This window comes from Ammodytes marinus (genome assembly GCF_949987685.1).
Source record: "Ammodytes marinus genome assembly, chromosome: 3".
Taxonomy (NCBI): domain Eukaryota; kingdom Metazoa; phylum Chordata; class Actinopteri; order Uranoscopiformes; family Ammodytidae; genus Ammodytes; species Ammodytes marinus.
The window spans coordinates 1,934,988-1,957,156 of NC_137232.1; the positions used below are offsets into that span (position 1 = coordinate 1,934,988).

Below are 22,169 nucleotides of genomic sequence, written 5' to 3' on the forward strand. Positions count from 1 at the left end.
ACACACACACACACACACACACACACACACACACACACACACACACACATACCATCCAGTTTATTAAAGCTCAGTCATTATATTGTATGAGTCTTATCTAAACCCAAACCCCTCCTCCCTGTGCTGCTGTAGGAAGAACATCAGTGGTCTGTTTATGGGCCGTGCGTGTGGAGCCACTGTGCTGTCTGGTTCTATCGCTGGTCTGGAGGGTAGCTCTCAGCTAGCACTGCGCCGCGCCACCAGCATGAGGAAAACCTTCACCACAGGAGTCTCTGCGGTCAAGAAGAAGAGCCTGTGTATACAGGTCAAACTACAAGTGGTATGTGGAGCAAATACTTATTCAAACATGTGCTTGGTTCTTAAAAAGCCCCCACCGGTCAAATGTATGAGGTATTGAAATTAAAAATTAAATTATTGTCATTAAGTATAATTTCCTTGGTAAAAAAAGAACGAAAAACGTCTTCAAAGATGAAGTCTCCTCTCATGCCACAAACTTGCCCGTTTGGACTTTGCAAGCGAGCACCAAACATCTCTGACGAGAAAAAATGTGACCTGGACGGTCCTGATGGCTTCCAACACTACTGGCATGACAAGGAGCTCCCACTGGAGATGTTTTCTACACGGCACAGTGGAGGAGGCTCCATCATGATCTGGGGTGCTTTTTCCTTCAATGCAACAATGAAGCTTCAGGTTGATCCAGGGGCGTCAAACGGCTGCTGGCTATGTGGAGATGTTGCAGCAGCATCCCTCTTGACTGAGGGCCCTCGTCTGTGTGGTGATGGCTGGGTCTTTCAACAGCTGCAGTTAGTTCACAACGCCCGCCTGACCTGACCAAGGCCTTCTTCCAGGAGAATAGCGTTGCTCTTTTGGACCCTCCTGTGTATTCTCCTGATCTAAATCTCATTGAGAACATTTGGGGATGGATGGCAAGGGAAGTCTAGAAAAACGGACGCCAGTTCCAGACCATGGATACCCTACATGAAGCCATCTTCACCCCATGGAGCATTCTTCCCACCAGCCTCCTGGAAACACTAGGCTATGGTCTTAAACTTTTATGCTCTACTTACAACTTGGTTACGATCAACCACCGAGAAATGTGAGTTGATTTCAAGTGTCTTTTCAATTTTCCCTCGGTCTCAAGATATTTTTCAGGATCAAATACACAACAAGCTGATAAAAAGAGCCAATACTGAACAAAATACTGAGGGTAACTGCGCCAAATGGCACAAAAAGCAACCTTGCTTCAATGGCATTTTCCCTACAAATGTGCTGGCTCTGCTTGGCTTGGCTCAGCCTGTCAGCCCAGTGTGGAAGGGGTTTGCTTTTCGATGACAGCGGAGCTACTGGTCTGTGGGTGAGCATTCAACTGATGATGCACCGCCCTCTGGGGCTTATGTGTGAATATATTGACCACAGAGTGAAGCCTACCGCTGCTCAACTGTCTGTTAGCCTAATAAAAACATGAATTAAAAATGATGCGCCGCCCTGAGATGATAAAGTATAAAAGCACTGACCTTATTTGCCGTTCATAGCGCTGTGGACAAGGGCCTTATACGTCCATGGTTTATAGTTAAAGCATAGTTTAAAACCGCTTTCTGTTAGTTCATAAATTAGCATTAAGCTAGCGGACTTTTCTTCTTTTTTTTAGCCCTTGTTATTTGGCACATGTATTTGTAGTAATTATGCAGAGCATTATTTGGGCTTCTATGTCAAACTGTATTGTGTATTTAAATAAAATAGGCTTTGGGCTTCTTATTTGGGATTTCTGGTTCATCTGACTAAGCAGTGGAGGCTATTCTGACTGTTATGGAAAACAAAATCAGAACAGCATGGCTTGGGTTGGCGCGACCAAAAGTGCCAGTGGAAAAATGTCACAAGCTGCCTTGAAGCAAGTTAAGAATTTCCTCAAAATATACTGAGTAAGATTACCTACGTTCTTAAATCCATCCATCGCTTTATACATAAAAAGTAGAGAATCCTGATTTTGGTGCATAATCCAATAGCTCCACTCCAGTGAGCTTAAATCAAGTACTACTGTAGAGCTGGGTCATATCATGTCATTCCCAGCATAGATCCTCCTGTTTAAAACCTGAGCAGAGGTCTAGTCAATACTTGGGTGGGTGTGCCTTTAAAGCCTTTAAGGAAATGTTGAGGTGCTTCATGCCACTGCTGTAGGTGCATGTAGATTGCTGGTTTTGGTTTGCAATCTAGTACAAACTGCCACAATGAAGAGAGGATTTTAGTGTAATCTACTTGTCAAGTCAACTTTATTGTCAATTTCTGAAATATGTGCCAGACATACAGAGGAATCAAAATGACTCTCTGACCCATGGTGCAATGAGTACAAAAGTATAAAGTGAGATCAAATGAATCAAGTAATATATACTGTACAATAAATAGATTCTAAATAGTGCAAAAGTTAAAGCAAATACCACACGATCTATTAAAAGTTTAAAACATTGTAATATGAGGAACATTCTTTGCAATGAGTGCAATATGCAGTAAACTGAAGAAATTGCAAGTGTATAATATATATTATATACAGACACAGACTATTTTGATGCTTGTATCCTGATATCTGAGTCAGCTCCTTTGTGTTTTTACAGGATGCTCTGATTGACATGGTGCGTCGCTCCAAGGTTCACTTTGTCCACTGCCTGCTGCCCATGCCAGAGCCGGTGGGTGGGGGAGGTGAGCCGCGCGTCACCCACGGAGAGAGCCCCGACTCTGGCCTCATGACGCTGGATGTCAGCCTCCTGAGAGCTCAGCTCAGAGGCTCCAAGCTGCTGGATGCACTGCGCATATACAGACAAGGTAAGGAAGTGCTACTGCTGGAAGGTTTCAGCATTTACTTTCCTTTTAATGTTAATGATAGACTGGGGAGCACTACTCTGTGTTGTATAATGTATTCTATGGTTCTACAGCTGCTTTGAAAACAACCAAAATGATGTCACAGTGATGTCATCAAGGTTACGGTTCTGCTTATTTGGAAATATGTGTAACAAACTGAGACTATTACATTTGAAAGATAAGTACCTTAACAGACAGTAAGGTCAAATGAAAGTATATTATTGGCTGCATGAGGGGAACTGTAGGCTCTGGTGGTTTTGCAGCTTGACCCATACAGGGTGTGGAGGCTCATCTCAATGGAACTGCTTTGAATTGATTTCCATTCCATTGTATTGTCTCTGGTGAAAACCCCCAACTTAATTGGTAGTAAGTTAGTACAATACTACAAGACTGGAGTATCTCTGTAAAAAAGTGATGGGGTGTTAGGGTTCTTCTGAATATTAAAGGGTTTAGGGAAAGTGCACAACACACTACAGTTCGTTCCAAATTATTATGCAAATTATATTCTTTTCAGATTTTCCTAAATAGTCGATGCAAATGACATTCAGTATAATTTAAGTCATCGACCGTTAAAGTATGATTCACATTTTATTGAACAAACCTCCAAATGATAACTGTATTCTATTTTTGCAAAATAAAAAATTCAAAATGCACTGTTCCAAATTATTATGAAAACAACAGAGTTTCAAAACATTTGTAAAGAACTAAAAATGGTCATTTGTTGAATTTACAGCATTAGGAGGTCATATTTAGTGAAATCAAAAGCTATTTCAATCAAAAACATCTTAACAGGCCAAGTTACATGTTAACATAGGACCCCTTCTTAGATATCACCTTCACAATTCTTGCATCCATTGAACTTGTGAGTTTTTGGAGAGTTTCTGCTTGAATGTCTTTGCAGGATGTCAGAATAGCCTCCCATAGCTGCTGTTTTGATGTGAACTGCCTCCCAACCTCATAGATGTTTTGCCTGAGGATGCTCCAAAGGTTCTCAATAGGGTTGAGGTCAGGGGAAGATGGGGCCACACCATGAGGTTCTCTCCTTTTTATGCCCATCGCAGCCAATGATACAGAGGTATTCTTTGCAGCATGAGATGGTGCATTGTCATGCATGAAGATGATTTTACTACGGAAGGCACGGTTCTTTTTTTTTTTTTTTTTTTTTTTTTTAAGATATTTTTGGGGTATTTTTATGCTTTATTGTGATAGTGCAGAGAGACAGAGGTGAAATGGGGCAGAGAGGGCAGTGACATGCAGAGAACGACCGCGGGTGGGAATCGAACCCGGGTCTGCTGCTGGGCCCGGCCCGGGAGGGGGACGCCTTACCAACTGAGCTAAAGGCGCCCCCACGGTTCTTCTTTTTGTACCACGGAAGAAAGTGGTGAGTCAGAAACTCAACATACTTTGCCGAGGTCATTTTCACACCGTCAGGGACCCTGAAGGGGCCTACCAGCTCTCTCCCCATGATTCCAGCCCAACACATTACTCCACCACCTCCTTGCTGAAGTTGCAGCCTTGTTGGGACATGGTGGCCATTCACCAACCATCCACTACTCCATCCATCTGGACCATCCAGGGTTGCACGGCACTCATCAGTAAACAAGACTGTTTGAAAATTAGTCTTCATGTATTTCTGAGCCCACTGCAACCGTTTCTGCTTGTGAGCATTGTTTAGGGGTGGCCGAATAATAGGTTTATGCACAACTGCAAACCTCTGGAGGATCCTACACCTTGAGGTTCACGGGACTCCAGAGGCACCAGCGGCTTCAAATACCTGTCTGCTGCTCTGTAACGGCATTTTAGCAGCTGCTCTCTTTATCCGATGAATTTGTCCGGCAGAAATCTTCCTCATTGTGCCTTTATCTGCACAAACCCGTCTGTGCTCTGAATCAGCCACAAATCTCTTCACAGTACGATGATCACGCTTCAGTTTCTTTGAAATATCTAATGTTTTCATACCTTGTCAAGGTATTGCACTATTTGACGCTTTTCGGCAGCAGAGAGATCCTTTTTCTTTCCCATATTGCTTGAAACATGTGGCCTGCTTAATAATGTGGAACGTCCTTCTTAAGTAGATTTCCTTTGATTGGGATCACCTGGCAAAATAATTATCACAGGTGTATGAGATTGATTTCAATGATCCAAAGCGCCCTGAGACACAATATCATACATACGTTTTATTGAAAAACAAAAAATTAAATGTTTATGACACTTCCAATTTGCATAATAATTTGGAACACGGTGTAGTATATCCTCAGGGAGATCCTCCTTCTTTCTAGACGTTACTGTCTGGTTCAAAAGTAGGCGTGTCACCATTCTCCAAATCCTGGAATCCATTTGATTTTGGATTTTAACCCATTGATGACTATGGCGATCTAGGATGCATGTCCTTAATGCCTGAGGGTTTTCTGAAAAAATTGTACGAATTGTCAAGTCTACCAAAACCTTAATATCTAAGCCTATGTAGCACATAGAAACATGAAATAAAATACATTTAAAAGTTAAGGTTCACAGGTTTTATTTAAACATGCTCCCTTAGCGCTTACAAACCAACAAATATTTCTAAAAATCGTCAAAATTAGATGAATTAGAAAATTATTAAATATTGTTAATAAATAGATGCAATGTGTTGTGTGATTTTCGTCAGTAGTCTATAGTAGACCTTGATTCTGCGCACCAAACGCCACTAACTGTTCTGTCGCTGACATAGCCGGCGTATTTTTTTTATTATTTTGTTTAATTTTTAAATTTTACATTTTTTTGATTGACGTGATTTTCGGCAAACCACACAAATTTTGGGTGGTCACGTGGTCTTAAAAAAATCAACAAAACCCACCTCATGTGTAATTGAACCAATGACAGTGCATTCTATGCTGGGAATGCCATGAAAATTAGATAAAGTAATAATGCTGCGCGACGCAGCATCAGGCAGGAGAGCCAATGTGGCATCGCGCAGCAGCCGTCATCAATGGGTTAAAGTGGAAGCTATTTAAAAAAAAGTTATTATTTTTAAATAAAATGTTTGTAAAAAATAAATGAATGACATGCTATCCATCTAAATGAGTTTGTTGCCATGTCATGCCCCCCTGGAATTCATTCCTTTCAAAGTTAAGTGCATCAATCTGGTGCACTTGGAGAGGAAAATAAAGTGGCTAATTCAACTGTTTAGAATTATTTTCTCAAATAATTTGGAGACACAGGGTCACATAACGAGAAAAAGTAATTTTTTTATTAAAATATTTATGAGTGTGCTTCTTTACTTGTCAATCAATTCATCGCTGATAAATGTCTAACGAATATACGACTTGAAACTAACTTCAGCGCGGTTATTAACGTTACTTATGGATGTGAGTAGAGCCATTTCTTTGGGCAGTTCTGCCTCAAACAACCTGGGTCTGTGGCTGTGCTTCCTGCAGACTGCTGTCTGTGTGTGAGCCTGGAGAGTGAGCAGATGCTGATTGACTCGGGTCGGCAAAACACAGTGTTGAGATTTACCGTCAATGGCATAGATCCATAATGTTGATGTAAAAATAATATTAATAATCATTTAAAATAGATTATTTTATACAATTTTTTTTTTTCATTTTGAGACTGGTGGGACAAATGAAACTGTGGCAGGCCTCCTCAGTGTAATGCATGAGTGGGAAAGCCTGGTTGAGGCACTAGCTGTACTGTATGTGTTGTGTGTTTGTCTGCAGGGTACCCAGACCACATGGTGTTCTCTGAGTTCCGCAGGCGATTTGACGTCCTGGCTCCACACCTGACCAAGAAACATGGCCGCCACTACATCGTCACAGATGAGAAGAGGGTGAGTGTATGGCACGGGTTAGACTGATACTCTGTAGTGCTATAAAGGTGGTGAAGCGATCCTGGAGAATGTTTGTTGACAAAATCACCTTTTGTCAAATCACTTAAAGAGGACCTATGATGCTTTTTGACTTTTATGACCTATAAACGTTGTTATGATGATTCATAGTCATGCTTAACCATACTAAATTATCAAATAATGACTTACATGCATTTCGACGTATTCCCTGCTGACCGTCTGGGGTGTCTGTGCAGAGCACTAAACACTATTCTAGCCAGTCGAGAAGTCACGTCTTCGAAGCGGTCTACCCTTTCATAATTCGTGACGTCGCATAAAAATTGGTGATGTGACCACGCGGATGTTTCCATGTATGGTAATGCTGTCACTTCCCTGTTCGCGTCTGCCTCGCGCCCTTATAGGTCCATGCTCGCGCTTCCCGCCACTGAAAGTGTTTCGGAAGGAAGGTAACCAATCACAACGGAGTGGGGTTTGCAGGAGGGGGGGGGGGAGGGTAGCGGAGATGGCCGATGCACAGGCGGAGGGAGCGGAGATTGCCGAAGCACACACACTCAAGTGTTGACAGGATGTGCTGGATCGCCAAAATAAGAGAAAGAGCTTCCCGAAAATCTACATAGTTTTTTGTGATGTGATTCGTGTCAGGTTGCTCTATAGCAGTGTAAAACAAGAAATTAAGACCAGAAAAGTAGTATAATAGGTCCTCTTTAATATATTTCCTGACGATTCAACTACCTGTCTGTACTGTGTGTGATGCTGAAAAAAAACAAGTGTTAATACACAGCCTAGGCACAGTAAATGTGTATGTAAACAAAGGGAATGTAAACGATGGGGGGCCCTGCATACTTTTGATTAATCCTTACTAAATACAGAGCCAAATACAGGGCAGAAAAACCTGTTAGAGTCTGCAAAAGACTTGAGACTGGGTGTAGGTTCACCTTCAATGAGGACAACTACCCTAAACATACAGCCATATCTACAATGGAATGGTTCAGATCAAAGCATAGTCATGTGTTAGAATGGCCCAGTCAAAGTCCAGACCTAAATACAATTGAGAATATCTGGAAAGACTTGAAAATTGCTGTTCACAGACGCTTTCCATCCAATCTGACGCTGAATCTGAATCTCGAGCTATTTTGCAAAGAAGAATGGGCAAAAATATCAGTCTGTAGATGTACAACGCTGGTAGAGACATACCCAAATAGACTTGGAGCTGTTATTGCAGCAAGAGGTGGTTCTACAACATATTGACTCAGGGGGGCTGAATACTTTTGCACACCACAGTTTTCAGTTTTTTCTTTATACAAAAAAATGAAAACCATGTTTCATTTCCATTCCACTTCACAATTATGCACCACTTTGTGTTGGTCTATCACATAAAATCCCAATAAAATAAATGTACGTGTGTGGTTGTTAATAATAATAATAATAATAGCTTGGATTTATATAGCGCCTTTCATGAAACCCAAGGACGCTTAACAAAGACATAAATAAACACACAAATGTAACAGTAGCTAGAGGCCATAGGCCTTGGTGAAGAGGTGGATTTTGAGGAGTCTTTTGAAGGTGTCCAGAGATGGTGCGTTGCGGAGCTCTATGGGGAGAGAGTTCCAAAGTGTGGGGGCTGTCACACTGAAGGCTCTGTCCCCAAAAGTTCGCATTCTTGTGTGAGGGATGGAGAGCTGACCCGTGCCTGAGGACCTAAGGTTCCGGGGCTGTGTGTAAGGGTGGAGGAGGTCAGATAAATACTGAGGAGCCAGGGCGTTGAGGGATTTGTAGGTGAGGAGGAGAATTTTGTAGGTGATGCGGGACTTGACCGGGAGCCAGTGGAGGTGGATGAGGGTGGGGGTGATGTGCTGCCAGGGCTTGGTGCGGGTGAGAACCCTGGCAGCCGAGTTTTGCACATACTGGAGCCTGTCCAGGGCTTTGCTGGGAACCCCGGACAGAACTCCATTGCAGTAGTCCAAACGAGAGGTGACGAAAGCGTGGATGAGGGTTTCTGCCACAGAGTCAGAGAGTGATTGCCGGAGACATGAGATGTTTTTGAGGTGGAAGAAGGCGGATTTGGTGATGAACCTGATATGAGACTGGAATGAAAGTGTAGGGTCCAGGATGACACCCAGGTTGCGGACTTCCGGGGATGGAAACGTGACAAAACGTGGAAAAGTTCAAGGGTTATGCATACTTTACAAGCCACTGTATATGACCTGATAGTTATTTTTTTAATTTTGACATAATGAATGATCATATTGGACTCAAAACCACGTAAAAACGGATTTAAAAAATATGTTATTTCTACTATGGGAAACTCAAACATTCATTCAACAAATTTTTTTGAAAGCTGAAAAGAAATACATGGGATGTTATTGTGGTACTGTGCAAAGGAGATTGGGTTTAAAGAAATATTAAGAATTATTATCATAACCCTTAAACCAAAAAGTCATATTATGCTGGAAGTGCAATATTTAGTTTATACTTCATAGTTGAATTGATCATCAAATAAATAATATGATAAATCCACCTTTATTTAGCTTATGTTGTATTGTAAAAAACACACTCTTTGAAGTGCATCTCTTGTTTCTGAATCTTTTTCTTGTTTTGGCCGTTTTAGTTTAATTTCTCCCCAAAAGATCATCTTTCTCACTAGTGTTACAGTATGAAGCTAAAGTACTCTAATCTGTGTGAATCACAGGAAGACCTTGGTTCCTATAAACTGAACATTAAAGTATCTTTTGAGGATGAGGGTATGTCGGCCTCTGAGCTCAACCAACGCTCTAGAGCGTTATTTCACGTGATCACGTTCGAGCCTACGCAGCATGAAAACTAGTTGGGACAACTTCACCGACAGCATCTGTCCACTACACACACTACACTAAACACACAGCAGCCAGCCTACATAACGTGTAGCCTATGTACACAGTGACAATCTTTACTTTATATATAAATGTCATATATGTCAGTGATTCTTGAGAAGTGGGACAAAACAGGGTGCAATGTTGAAAAAATACAAACCCTATGTTTAGGCAAATTAAATTACATGTTTGTATCCAACATATACTAAGCTACTGAGCTAAGCTTTGACACAACCTCCCAGCTTTTGTCCGTTTTATCAAAATGGGCTTTTTACCTTGCTTCTCCTTTTTAACATGGGCTTTTTAGCTTGCCATTCCTTATTTTGTGTCAACACCGTCAGACACCAAAAACACAAATTAATTTTCCCTCAATTTTCACCAAGACTGACAGAGGCCACAAAAAATATTTTCAAAATGTATATGAATATAATTTTTTTTGACATCTGACGGTGTTGACATATTTAACGTTTCTTAAACAGAACAAATAGAGTTTTTCTAGTAGCAGTTTGGTTTTTCTGTTGATGTTAGGTGCTAGTATGAACTACTTCAGGAAAATAAAATGATCAAAACATTTCAAATAACTTCTTCAGAAATTGTAAGTCGGTGTTGACGTATCATGGTTGTGACGTAGGACTTTCAAGATTTGGAATCTAAAATATTCTTAAACTACAACACTTATCAGAGCCTGTCTGACTCTAATGTACTGTGCAGAGGCAGAACGTGACAAGAGGTCCTTCATAGTGACAGTTGCCCCTTATTTTGTCTGATTTTATTACATTTTAATGGATTGTCTGACGGTGGTGACAAAAAGTGTCCCCCCACTTAGAAACCTTAAAAAACATGAATGTGTTGAAGAAAAACAGTTTTTATTGATATGAGAGATTATTTTGTGTTGCGTTTGATGTGAAAAGTTATTTTTAATCATTAAAGTACATTTTTAATTGGTTTTATTGCATATGAAAGATTGATCCCTTCTCTGTGGACACACTGTTTTGGACGTCGTGAGAAGATAACAAGTGTCATATATTTGACATAATAATAATATAATTTAATTTAAGGAGATAATTGTGCTCCAGACATTCTATTCTTAATCCCTAATAACATCTACAATTTTAAATATGTTTACTTTTAATCATAACAGCAGTTAATATTGGAAGACACAGTATATACAGTGGAGGAAATAAGTATTTGATCCCTCACTGATTTTGTAAGTTTGCCCACTTACAATGAAATTAACTGTCTATAATTTTAATGCTACGTTTATTTTAACAGTGATAGACAGAATATCAAAAAGAAAATCCAGAAAATCACATAAAAGAAAAATTGAGAGAAATAAGTATTTTATCCCCTATCAAAACATTGTTTAGTACTTGGTGGAGAAACCCTTGTTGGCAAGTACAGAGGTCAGACGTGTCTTGTAGTTGATGACCAGGTTTGCACACATCTCAGGAGGATATTTGGACCACTCCTCTATGCAGATCCTCTCCTAATCTTTAAGGTTTCGAGGCTGTCGCTTGAGCTTCAGTTCCCTCCACAGATCTATTGGATTAAGGTCCGGAGACTGGCTAGGCCATTCCATGACCTTAATGTGCTTCTTCTTGAGCCACTCCTTTGTTGCCTTTGCTGTATTTTTAGGGTCATTGACGTGCTGGAAGACCCATCCACGACCCATTTTTACTGACCTGGCTGAGAGAAAGAGGTTGTCACCCAGTATTTCATGGTACAAGGCCCCATCCATAGTTCCCTCGATGCAGTGAAGTCCACCTGTCCCCTTGGCAGAGAAACACCCCCAAAGCATAATGCTTCAACCTCCATGCTTGACTGTGGGGATGGTGTTCTTGGGGTCATAGTCAGAACTCGTCTTCCTCCAAGCATGGCGAGTCACTATGACACCAAATAACTTGATTTTGTTTTAATCTGACCACATCACCTTCTCCCAAGCATTCTCATGTCCCTTGAGCAGGGGGACCTTACGAGCACTACAGTATTTCAATCCATTACGGCATAGTGTGTTACCAATGGTTTTGTTGGTGACTGTGGTCCCAGCTGCCTTGGGATCATAAACAAGCTCCTCCCATGTAGATCTGGGCCGATCCCTCACCTTTCTCATGATCATTGATACCCCACAAGGTGAGATCTTGCATGGAGCCCCAGACCGAGGGAGATTGATGGTCATTTTGTGTTTCTTTCATCTTCGAATAATAGCACCAACAGTTCTCCTTCTCACCCAGCTTCTCGCCAATGGTCTTGTAGTCTATTCCGGCCTTTTGCAGGTCTACAATCTTGTCCCTGATGTCCTTAGACAGCTCTTTGGTCTTGCCCATGATGGAGATGTTGGAGTTTGATTTATTGACTCTGTGGACAGGTGTCTTTTATACAGGTAACAAGTTGAGACAGGTGTGTTTTATAGAGGAAACTATTTCAGATTAGGAATACTTTTTTAAAGCACGATGATTAATCTGTGGGAGCCAGAATTCTTTATGGTTGGTAGGGGATCAAATACTTTTTTCACTCAATGAAATGCAAAATATATACATATTTTTTTATGTGATTTTCTGGATTTTATTTTTGATATTCTATCACTGTTAAAATAAACCTAGCTTTAAAATTATAGACCACTCGTTTCTTTGTAAGTGGGCAAATTTACAAAATCGGTGAGGGATCAAATACTTATTTCCTCCACTGTATATCCATATACTGTATATAGTAAAATAGTAAAGATATAGTAAAAAAATATATATTTTCGAAATCCGGTTTTACTTTTGTGTGGTTTTGGGTCCAATATGATAATTTATTATGTAAAAATTAAAAAAATAACGATCATGTCAAATAGGTTCGAATGTGATGAACAAAAAGATACCAAACATGGGCATGATAAACATTTCTTACTGTAGTTTAGTAAGGATGAATCAAAGGTATGCAGAAACCTCCGAGGACCTCTGTCTCGTGTAGGTCCTCCAACTATATGAATCACTGAAGTAGCTCCTGATCAATCCCAGCTATTGGCCAGCAAAGAGAATGGCTAGAATATTGATAGTGTAAAGTGTGGAGGTTTGAGTTTTTCCTCCCTGCCCTGCCCTCTCCACATTGAAATCTCCATGTGTGAACAGAATGCCTTTATTCCTCTCTCTCTCTCCTCTCACTCTCCCTGTCCTCTTCCCGTTCCAAGAGCGCTCTTGTGTGTAATTAATTATGATTGCGCAGGCTGGCAGCATACGGCTACTGTACTGATTAATTACCGGCAGTGAGAAGAGCTCTTTCTTTTCTCTCTCTCTCTCTCTTACTCCCCCTCTCTCTACCCCTATCCCTCTTTCTCTCTCTCTGTCTTCCTCTCTCTCTCTCCTTCTTTCCCCCTCTCTTTCTCTCTATCCCTCTACTTCTTTCTCCCTATCTCTCTCTTTCTCACTCTCCACCCTCTCTTTCTCTCTCTCTGTCTCCCCCTTTCTCTCTTCCTCTCCTCCTTTCTCCCTCTCTCTCTCTCCTTCTTTCTCCCTCTCTCTCTTTCTCTCTATCCCCCACTCTCTTTCTCTCTCTCTCCGTGTCTCCCCTCTCTCTCTCCCTCTCCTTCTTTTCCCTCCCTCCCTCCCTCCTCCCATTCCCTTGTCTATTTCGACTTTTTTCCCCCTGACCTCATTATCTTTCCATTGGTAGGTAGAGAACAGTTTAGGTAGGAACATCCCTGAGCATATGATGAATGTCTTCTCTCCACTCAGTTCAGGCAGTACATAGAGTAGTTATTTAGCGTTGCACAAAGCTCAGATAAGTGGGTTGGAAAAACATCTCTACTCTGAAGTCCTTTCTCTTCCTCATGTTAAAGTGTCTTGTCTAAAAACGTAAAGAAGGATTTTCTGATATTTCTACATTTAAAAAGCAATGTGATTGGCTCAATGCCTGCCTATTGGTTTGTCTCTGAAAAAATGTGGAAATGTGAAAAAGAGATTTGGAATGAAAATCCAGTGTCAACAGAGAAGATGTTAACTGGATTAATTAGGGCCATGAGTGGAGTCGGGCGCTTCTCTCTTAAGAACACTGGCAGTAAAGCCATTCATAAAGGATTCACCACTCACTAGGAACTAGTAAACAGTTATGTGGGGAGTGGGGGAACCAACATTCAGTGGAGAAAGAAAGCAAGGAAGATGGATTGTAAATGGTAAATGGAATCCACTTATATAGCGCTTTGAGCTGATTTACTCAGCCCCAAAGCGCTTTACATTGTTTTTGCCACACACACACACACACACACACACACACACACAGATGGCAGCAGCTGCAATGCGAGGCGCTGGCTGAACCATCGGGGCCAATTTGATGAAAGGAGGCGGAGACAGAGAAGAAAAGTCTTTTTGCTGCTGACAGCCCAGTTGTGTCATTACCTCTTCACATGATGATGTCAGGAGCCAGCTGCTGTACCTGTCTCACACCCAGCAGGCAACAACACACTACAGACAACGCTTCATACAAACTGCCTGTCACTGGCCCCGTCCCTCTGAGGCTCACCTTCCATATGTTATATTCTCATGTCTAAGTTACTATTATTGTCCTGGCTTCAGCTGATAAGCTTCTGTGCTCCACATTCTTTGTAAGGAGGTGTTGTAGACAGTTTTGTAGCGTGGGGTACACTTTGACTTTGTATTCATAAGGATGATACCAGTGACTGTCTGCCTGACAAACCTGGCAACTCACAAGATACAGTAGAGAAAAAATAAGAAAGAAAAGAAAAATTAAAACAATTAAAAAATTGATATCTGGACTTTTATCCCTATAGCTTGCTATGATATTATCAAAATGTTATCATTATATTCAAACCATTTCCTATTGCAGGTTGTATTTTCAGTCAGCTACAATTTCATTGTACTCACCAAATTAATTGCTGGGATAGGAACATGTAGACATCGCTACAATGAAGTCTGGTGTTAGCTGGAATTAAGGGGGTAATGCTGTCTGTAGCTAGCACCGAGCTAACATCCTTTGGGCGACTGGGTCATGTGACCATGTATGTTTTTGATGACCTGCTGACCGTCTGTCTTCCTTGTTTCCAGGCGGTGGAGGAGTTGTTGGAGTCCTTGGATCTGGAGAAGAGCAGCTACCACATGGGCCTTAGCAGAGTGAGTGGATGCACACAATGGGGTTGGGCCATAATACGGTATACCGGGGTTTCTAAAAATAGCAACGGTATTCCTTTCATTACCAGAAAAAAATTCTGTGTAATGTGTGTTAGTTTATAATAAATGCCTTAACAGTATGTGGTCATCTGTCCGCACCACTGCCTATGTTGGAAGAAGCTATAAAAGTGTTAAAGGCTCTGCCTCCCCTTGGTGGCCTTATTGGTTAAAATGATTGATATGACGACATTATACATGTGCTTTTGTTGTTAGCTGCTTAAAAGTGCCTTCATGCGCACAGTTTAAGTGTAGAGTCGTGTTGAAGTAAAACTCTTGTCCATTAACACCACCGCAACCACTCGTTGCATCATTCCTCTGCAAAGTTGATCGTGAAACTAAAGCTAGTTAGCCTAGCAGCTAAGGGCTACGAGCGGCTGTAAGCCAGGTCCATGGCCAAAACAAGAACACTTGCTCAGAGAGAACAGCCCACTCCCAACTAAGTTTCAGGCCAAGAAGCTGACGGATGATATAACTCCTGTAAGTGATGTACCCTTCATTTGTCAAAAAACCTCAACCTCAAAAAATGACAAAGCTGTTTAGACACGCTCATACTTGCGCAGCTGCGCTTCACTCACAGCATCTCGGCCAATGCAACGCTACATGGTGATGAGTTAAAGTGCTGTTGGTTAAAATGAGTATTTTGCGGAGGTAACATCATCGTGATTAGTTCAATGTAAGCTCGTAAAATGTCTGGTTAGGCAAGAAACTAAAACTAATAGGCTACAGCTGAAGTAGTAAATATAATTAAAATATAAACTACTGGCAACATTTCTACCAAATTCACAATGAAAATATTGTCATTTAGAGCATGTGTCTTGTTAACACATATAACGTATCAACCAATCACATGTCAGCAACTCAATGCATTTAGGCATGTAGACCTGGACAGGACAACTTGTTGAAGTTCAAACCGAGCTACAGAATGGGGAAGAAAGGGGTTTTAAGTGACTTTGAACATAGCAATGTTGATGGTGCCAGGAGGGCTGGTCTGAGTATTTCAGAAACTGCTGATCTACTGGGATTTTCACTGACAACCATCTCTAGGGCTTACAGAGAATGAGCCGAAAAAGAAAAAATATCCAGTGAGCGGCATTTGTGTGGACGAAAATGCCTTGTTGAAGTCAGACATCAGTGGAGGATGGGCATACTGGTTCAAGATGATAGAAAGGCAACTGTAACTCAAATAACCACTCGTTACAACCAGGGTATGCAGAATACCATCTCTAAGCGCACAACACGACCAACCTTGAAGCAGATGGGCTAAAGCAGCAGAAGACCCCACCGGGTGCCACTCCTGTCAGCTAAGGAAACTGAGGCTACAATTCACACAGGATCACCAAAATTGGACAATAGAAGATTGGAAAAATCTTGCCTTGTCTGATGAGTCTCAATTTCAGTTGCAAAGTTCAAATGGTAGTGTCAGAATTTGGCTTAAACAATATGAAAGCATGGATCCATCCTGCCATGTACCATGAACCATACCTCGTTCAAAGTCACTTAAACTCCCTTTCTTCACTAGCCTGGTCCTACCAGACCATTGTACTTAATTTTATTTGTACAGAAGGCAGCCATTGACACTAACGGTTGCCCGCTTGCCCGGGGCAAGTGAAAATAATGTTTGGACAAGTTGAGATTGCTTTTTGGTTTCCCGGATGGGAAAGTGGATTTTAGAGGAGTTGTCAGTAGTCTAGGCTATTTATTCACGTGTTTTAGAGTCCGCAAAAAAAAAATTTCCCCGCTAACCCACACAAAATAGATATGCTATAGCCTATTTGCAATTGAGCAGCTGCGCGCAGCAGCATCACGCTCTCGCTCTCTCTCTCTCTCTCTCTCTCTCTCTCTCTCTCTCTCTCTCTCTCTCTCTCTCTCTCTCTCTCTCTCTCTCTCTCTCTCTCTCTCTCTCTCTCTCTCTCTCTCTCTCTCTCTCTCTCTCTCTCTCTCTCTCTCTCTCTCTCTCTCTCTCTCTCTCTCTCTCTCTCTCTCTCGCACTCTATCTCTCTCACACACACACACACACACACACACAACAGCCTGTGTGTGCGCAGTTTCGCTGTCTACGTTCCGAAAGCCGGCTCTAATTAGGCTATACGGACCTGGTTCCGCTATATTCAAAACCCAGAAATCAATAGGCCTAACGTTTGAGCTTATCGATACCGCTATGGAGTCCAGGAGGGCACATAATGTAATTTTAAATATCGAGTAGAGTCGGGTCATCTTCAACTAAAGTGTTGTACCTTCGACTGTGTTGAAGAAACTCCTTCAACCCGCTTCAACTCTGTCTCCAAAAAAAATGAAAAACCTGTCCGCTGAGCCGCTGCCGCTGCAGACGGGCTCGGCACGTCTCATCATTCATTCAAAACAGCGGTGATCAACAAACGAGAGACTGTTTAGCAAGTCCCTAAATCCATATTAAAAACTGCAGGATAATAAATAGTTAGCTTAAAAAAACTTTCAAATGTGATGTGTTCAGGTCGGCTCAGTAAAATGATTATTAGGCAAAGGTCATCATGATGTGTTCAAATGTAACATCAAGAAAAAAGAGAGAGCCAGGTGCATGGCAAAAAGAGGCCCTTTCAGGATGCTGCGGCAGGACCAAGCTCTTGGCTGTATGTGTGATGTCTGATATCTACGCTTATATGAATTGTTGTTGGTTGTATGTGGTCAGGATGAGACAGTAAGCAGTGTTCGCTGATTGGACCGGTAAAAGAGAAAACCCGCGAATATACCGCAGACCCAGACTGACTACTGAAGGGAAATTAACATTGAGCGGAGGTTCAGAATTTTGCGTAAACAACATGAAAGTATGGATTCATCTTGACGTGCACCATCAACCATTCCACGTTTGAAGTCACTTAAACCCCCTTTCTTCATTATTCTGATGCTTGGTTTGACTTCAGCACGTTGTGTTAAACACGTCTACATGCCTAAATGCATTGATTTTCTGCCATGTGATTGGCTGATTAGCTATTTGTTTTTATAAGCCATTGAACAGGTGTATAGGGATGGGAATCGAGAACCGGTTCTTGTTCAGAACCGGTGCCGAGTCAACCAATTCCTTGTAATCGTTAACATGCCTGCTTAACGATGCCGCGTATCGGTTCCGCTCGTTGCAAATGTGTCATGACTTCAGACACGCTGCTTTGTTTTGGTTCAGAACGCAGCAAACATGACGTCGAGACAGAAGCGCTCTAAAGTGTGGTTGTATTTCACACGAAAAGGCGACAATATGGCCACTTGCAACAATTGTAAAGTTTCCATTTCATCAAAGGACTCATGCACAAGCACGAGCACAAGCAAGCGCGCAGACTGCGAACCTGACGGTTAAACGTTTAAACGTCCGCTGCCTTACTAGCCGGCACCAGAATTGCCCATCACTTGGATTTGAACATAAAATGTGTGAGAATTAAAGCAGCTACGAGTAACATTTAAATATCTTTTAAACAGCCTCATGTTTCCTCTGATAATCATAAATTACCTTTAACAGCAAACGAGACCATCAGTGCAAAGAAAGACGTTTTTATATAGTTTTTATTACTGACTTTGGTCTGGTCGCACACCCAGTCCGATTTTCGGTTCGCTTGTGCAGGCTCTATGGTCACATATCCATATTGGTCGCAGATTTCAGTGTGGCGCAGCAACGCGATTTGAGAAGCCTATCCCTCCAGGTGAGGGAAGGGGAGCGGGAGCCTTGTTTGTTGTCATAATGACTGATAACGGGGCTGAACCATAAAAGAAAAAAAAAGAGAATTCAATGAAGAAAAGCTAAAAGGGAGAGTGATATAGGCTACGGGCGGGATGAGGGCGTTGCCTAGCAACGTGTATACAATTTCACAAGAGTGAACTAGACTGCAGTGTTTACTCCTAAATGAATGAGCGGTTGGTACTAACACGTTTGCTTTGCTTCACCATCATCAGATTACCATTATTCATCTGAAATAGTCATTATTTACAACAACATAAACACATTACCTCATTGTGATCCATACTAACTGCCGTCTCTCGTTCATTCGCTTTCTGTGAGGACACGTAATCTTTCAGCTCCATGAGAGTAGCTGCATCAACTCATTGCAATCAGGTGTGTGTGGCTCTGACTGGCATTAGTTGATGCTGTGTCACTAACCACTCTCACGGAGCCGAAAAGAGTCCATGCCCTCACACTTTCAACACACGGACATGCACTATATTGCGCCCTTCTCAGTTGACACTCGCACGAGCTAGAAAACAGCTTTGCGACAGCGGGTGTCGTAAACATACTACCACTTTGGTCCAAAGGGGCCGCCAAGGGACAAAGTTACTCGTAGTGGCTTTAACGTGTGTGTAAGCCTAGGTGTGGGCAAGTGAAAGGGGGAGATAGGCCTACATAAAAAGGCGAGAGCAGCATAAAGCAAAGCAAAAAGGATTTCTTAACCGCTGCCAAAGGCCCACTGTTTACTCTCGTTCATCAGCTGTTAAAATGCTGCCTTTAACACACAGCGGGACTCGGCGGCCCGGTGATAAGAAAACGTTTAACAAGAAGACACTTTATAAAGACAGTAAGACACTCTTAAAATAACGCTCTCAAAAAAGAAAAGCTCTGCCTTGGATTTAGTTGATGCAGCGATCGATGTATAAACCCATCCGCTATACGTGTGTCTGATGACGGGCCGTTATATTAATAATAAACAGCGCGCTGCACATAAGAACAGCTACATTGTGAGATGGAGCGGTGACTCCTCGTCGCTGGCGTGGTGAAGAATAAGCAAAGCGATACATTCTCTTTTAGCCTTTATAGCGTATATTTATTCTCTTCTTGAATAGCCTACATGACAACAACAATGTGACAGTTTGACCTGAGGCGTTCCTTCCACAGACCTATAAAGAAAGGGTTCCTTCACGTGAACGTAGTGACATCATCACGTTGCCCTTTCAGAGTAAGGGCGCAATAATCATATAATAATAACACTGAACAAAAATTAAATATCTCGTGATTTCTGCATAAAAATGGTTGATTTGATGATCTAGATCAGGGGTGGCCAACCAGTCAGAGACAAAGAGCCACATTTGTTACTGTGTTACTGCAAAGAGCCACATCGTACACACGGGTACACACAGTGGCGATTCCAGGAAATTTTGACTGGGGGTGGCCAAGGTGGGCCACAGAGTTAGAGTGGGGTGGCCATCGCACCCCTGAATGAATAGCATGTGATATGCTGTACAACCAATTCAAAGATGATTTATAATCCCAAACGCCCAAATCATATTAGTATCCATTGTAATGTTTGTCAGAAAACTAAACCCCTGAAGGGGGGTCTGGGGGCATCCCCCCCCCAGAAGATTTTTTTTGTGTTTTTAACATGTAATCTAAGCATTCTGGTGCATTCTGGCGAAGATAATAAAGGAAAAAGTCAATATTTATTTCAGCTCAGATGAATAGTAAAATTAGCAAGACAACATAACTTGCTAGCAGCCAGATGCCTAACAACTGCACAGAGGGACGGATGACCACTAGCTTTTGACCAAATATCTTGCTAAAAAAATAAACTTTTATTTATGAAAGTCTGCCCTTGCTAAGAACATGTTACACTCGCTAACTACAAACTTTAATTTTTTTATTCAGATTTCAAAAATCTGCTGGGACACGTGCCTATACCAGTGACGTGCGGTGAGGTCAGTGAGTGGGTAGGCACTGAGTTCTGAAAGCCAGATTTCTCTAAACCTATATATTGTTAAATCAAAAACAATAAACAACAAACAGGCACGCACGGCCGATTTCAAATAAGTTCCTCCCTTTCTTTCTTTCTCTCTCACTCACTCACACACACACACACACACACACACACACACAGACGGGACGTATATGAAATGTCACGACGGTGACTTCAGGTTTGCCCGTAGCCTACTGTAGTTTGGTCTAAATGATTAAACATCGCATCCATCGACTTAACGGACCCGTCCCTCACACCGAGGGCCGAAAAACGTAAGGCAACAAGTCAAACCTTCGCCGATTCAAACTACCGGTACTACTTCTATTCAACTTAAAAATAAAAGACAGACTTCATCATTATGTAGGACTACAGCATAACTGATGGCAACTCCACTCCATAAACTTTATCTTAATAGATAAAGTACCAGTAGCATATGCCCCATGGACCTGTCCAGCATCAGAATGTAACCATTTATCCACATTGCAGAGCTTAGGTTTGTCCGTCAGTAACAATGAAAACACAACTGCTCAATTGAATATAAAATGCAGAATGGATTGCACTCGGTATCAATTCATCCAACTTTATTATTAAATAAACCCCAAAAAAGTTTCTGACTCACCAATCTGACTCCCTGGCTGTAGAAATAAGCAAGACGATAGTAATCCAGTGACAGTCTGACTGACAGCACAGCTAGCTAGCTAGCAAGCATCCTTCCGTTCATGTAGGCTACCTGTCCGTTTGAAATGCTCGAACATTGTTTGTCCCTGTTGCTGCTGTACACCGTCCAAGGCTGGCGCAGGCCTTTCTCTTGCTATTCATTCTGTTCCTTTTTAAATTATAATCCAATTTGTTAAAATTCCTCCAGTCTGAAATATCTGCGGGCACGGCAGCTGCAATGTTGACTTAAAAATCCGCGGGGGTAACGAGACGTGAATGAGCATAGTCAACGTAATGACGTTGGCCTAAGCTGCGTAAATGTCTAGTAATATCTCGATTTTAATTGGTCCATGAATGATATGTAACGTAAAGGCTTATGTGGCATACCATTTACGTAAAAAAGGCACAAAGAATTATGCTTATTTGCGTACATGTTAAATAATACAGAATCAAGTGCGCATGCGCGAAAACTTTTTTTTTCTTGCCGTCCACAATGAATAGGCGCAAAGGCACTGATTCTTTGCCGTACACAATGAATGGGAAACAGCAAAGGCACAATATTTTTTTGGCGTAACTTACTAACTGCCACGTTTCTAATCAAAACGTCTACACTTTTTTAAAGTAATCGCGGATTACATGTAAAGATCGAAATAATTAACAGTAATAATACAAATATAAGTTTATTAAATAAAAAAAATATTTTATTTTATTTTATTTATTTATTTTTGCACACGGCGCCAGGGTAGGCACTGCCTACCCTGCCTACCCTGACCGCACGTCACTGGCCTATACACATGCATGGGTGGCACGCATGTCACAAGCACACTTATGCTGTTTTCAAGACCTTTGCTGACCAGAGACCAGTTCTAGTGGCCACAGTCCTACCATTAATTTAGTAATTGAAAATTGCAAACTGATCTCATATCAGTGGATTGGAGTGTTTGTGTGATGAACTTGGCAACTACCTATCAAAAAAAGTTAAGAAAGAAAAAAAAATACATATCATCTCTGAACTAGGATACATATCAGGAAAAAAATGTAATTAAAAAAATAAAATGAAAATAAAAAATAACATTTGAACTGGGGGGGGCGTTTTTATTTTCGCGGGGAGCTTGCACATGCATGCACAAGCATTATTTAT

At 41.6% G+C, this 22,169-nt stretch overlaps 1 protein-coding gene across 1 annotated transcript in view; it reads left to right on the forward strand.

Annotated features, from left to right (window-relative positions):
* LOC307271431 (unconventional myosin-XVIIIa-like) overlaps window positions 1–22,169 on the forward strand; it is a gene marked incomplete at its 3' end in the record, with an annotated part of 206,986 nt that overhangs the window by 99,431 nt on the left and 85,386 nt on the right. The window contains exons 17-20 of the mRNA XM_080053890.1: window positions 133–319; window positions 2,607–2,814; window positions 6,549–6,658; window positions 14,565–14,630. Of these exons, the coding sequence (XP_079910016.1) occupies window positions 133–319; window positions 2,607–2,814; window positions 6,549–6,658; window positions 14,565–14,630 (571 nt within the window). The remainder of the gene's footprint in view (window positions 1–132; window positions 320–2,606; window positions 2,815–6,548; window positions 6,659–14,564; window positions 14,631–22,169) is intronic.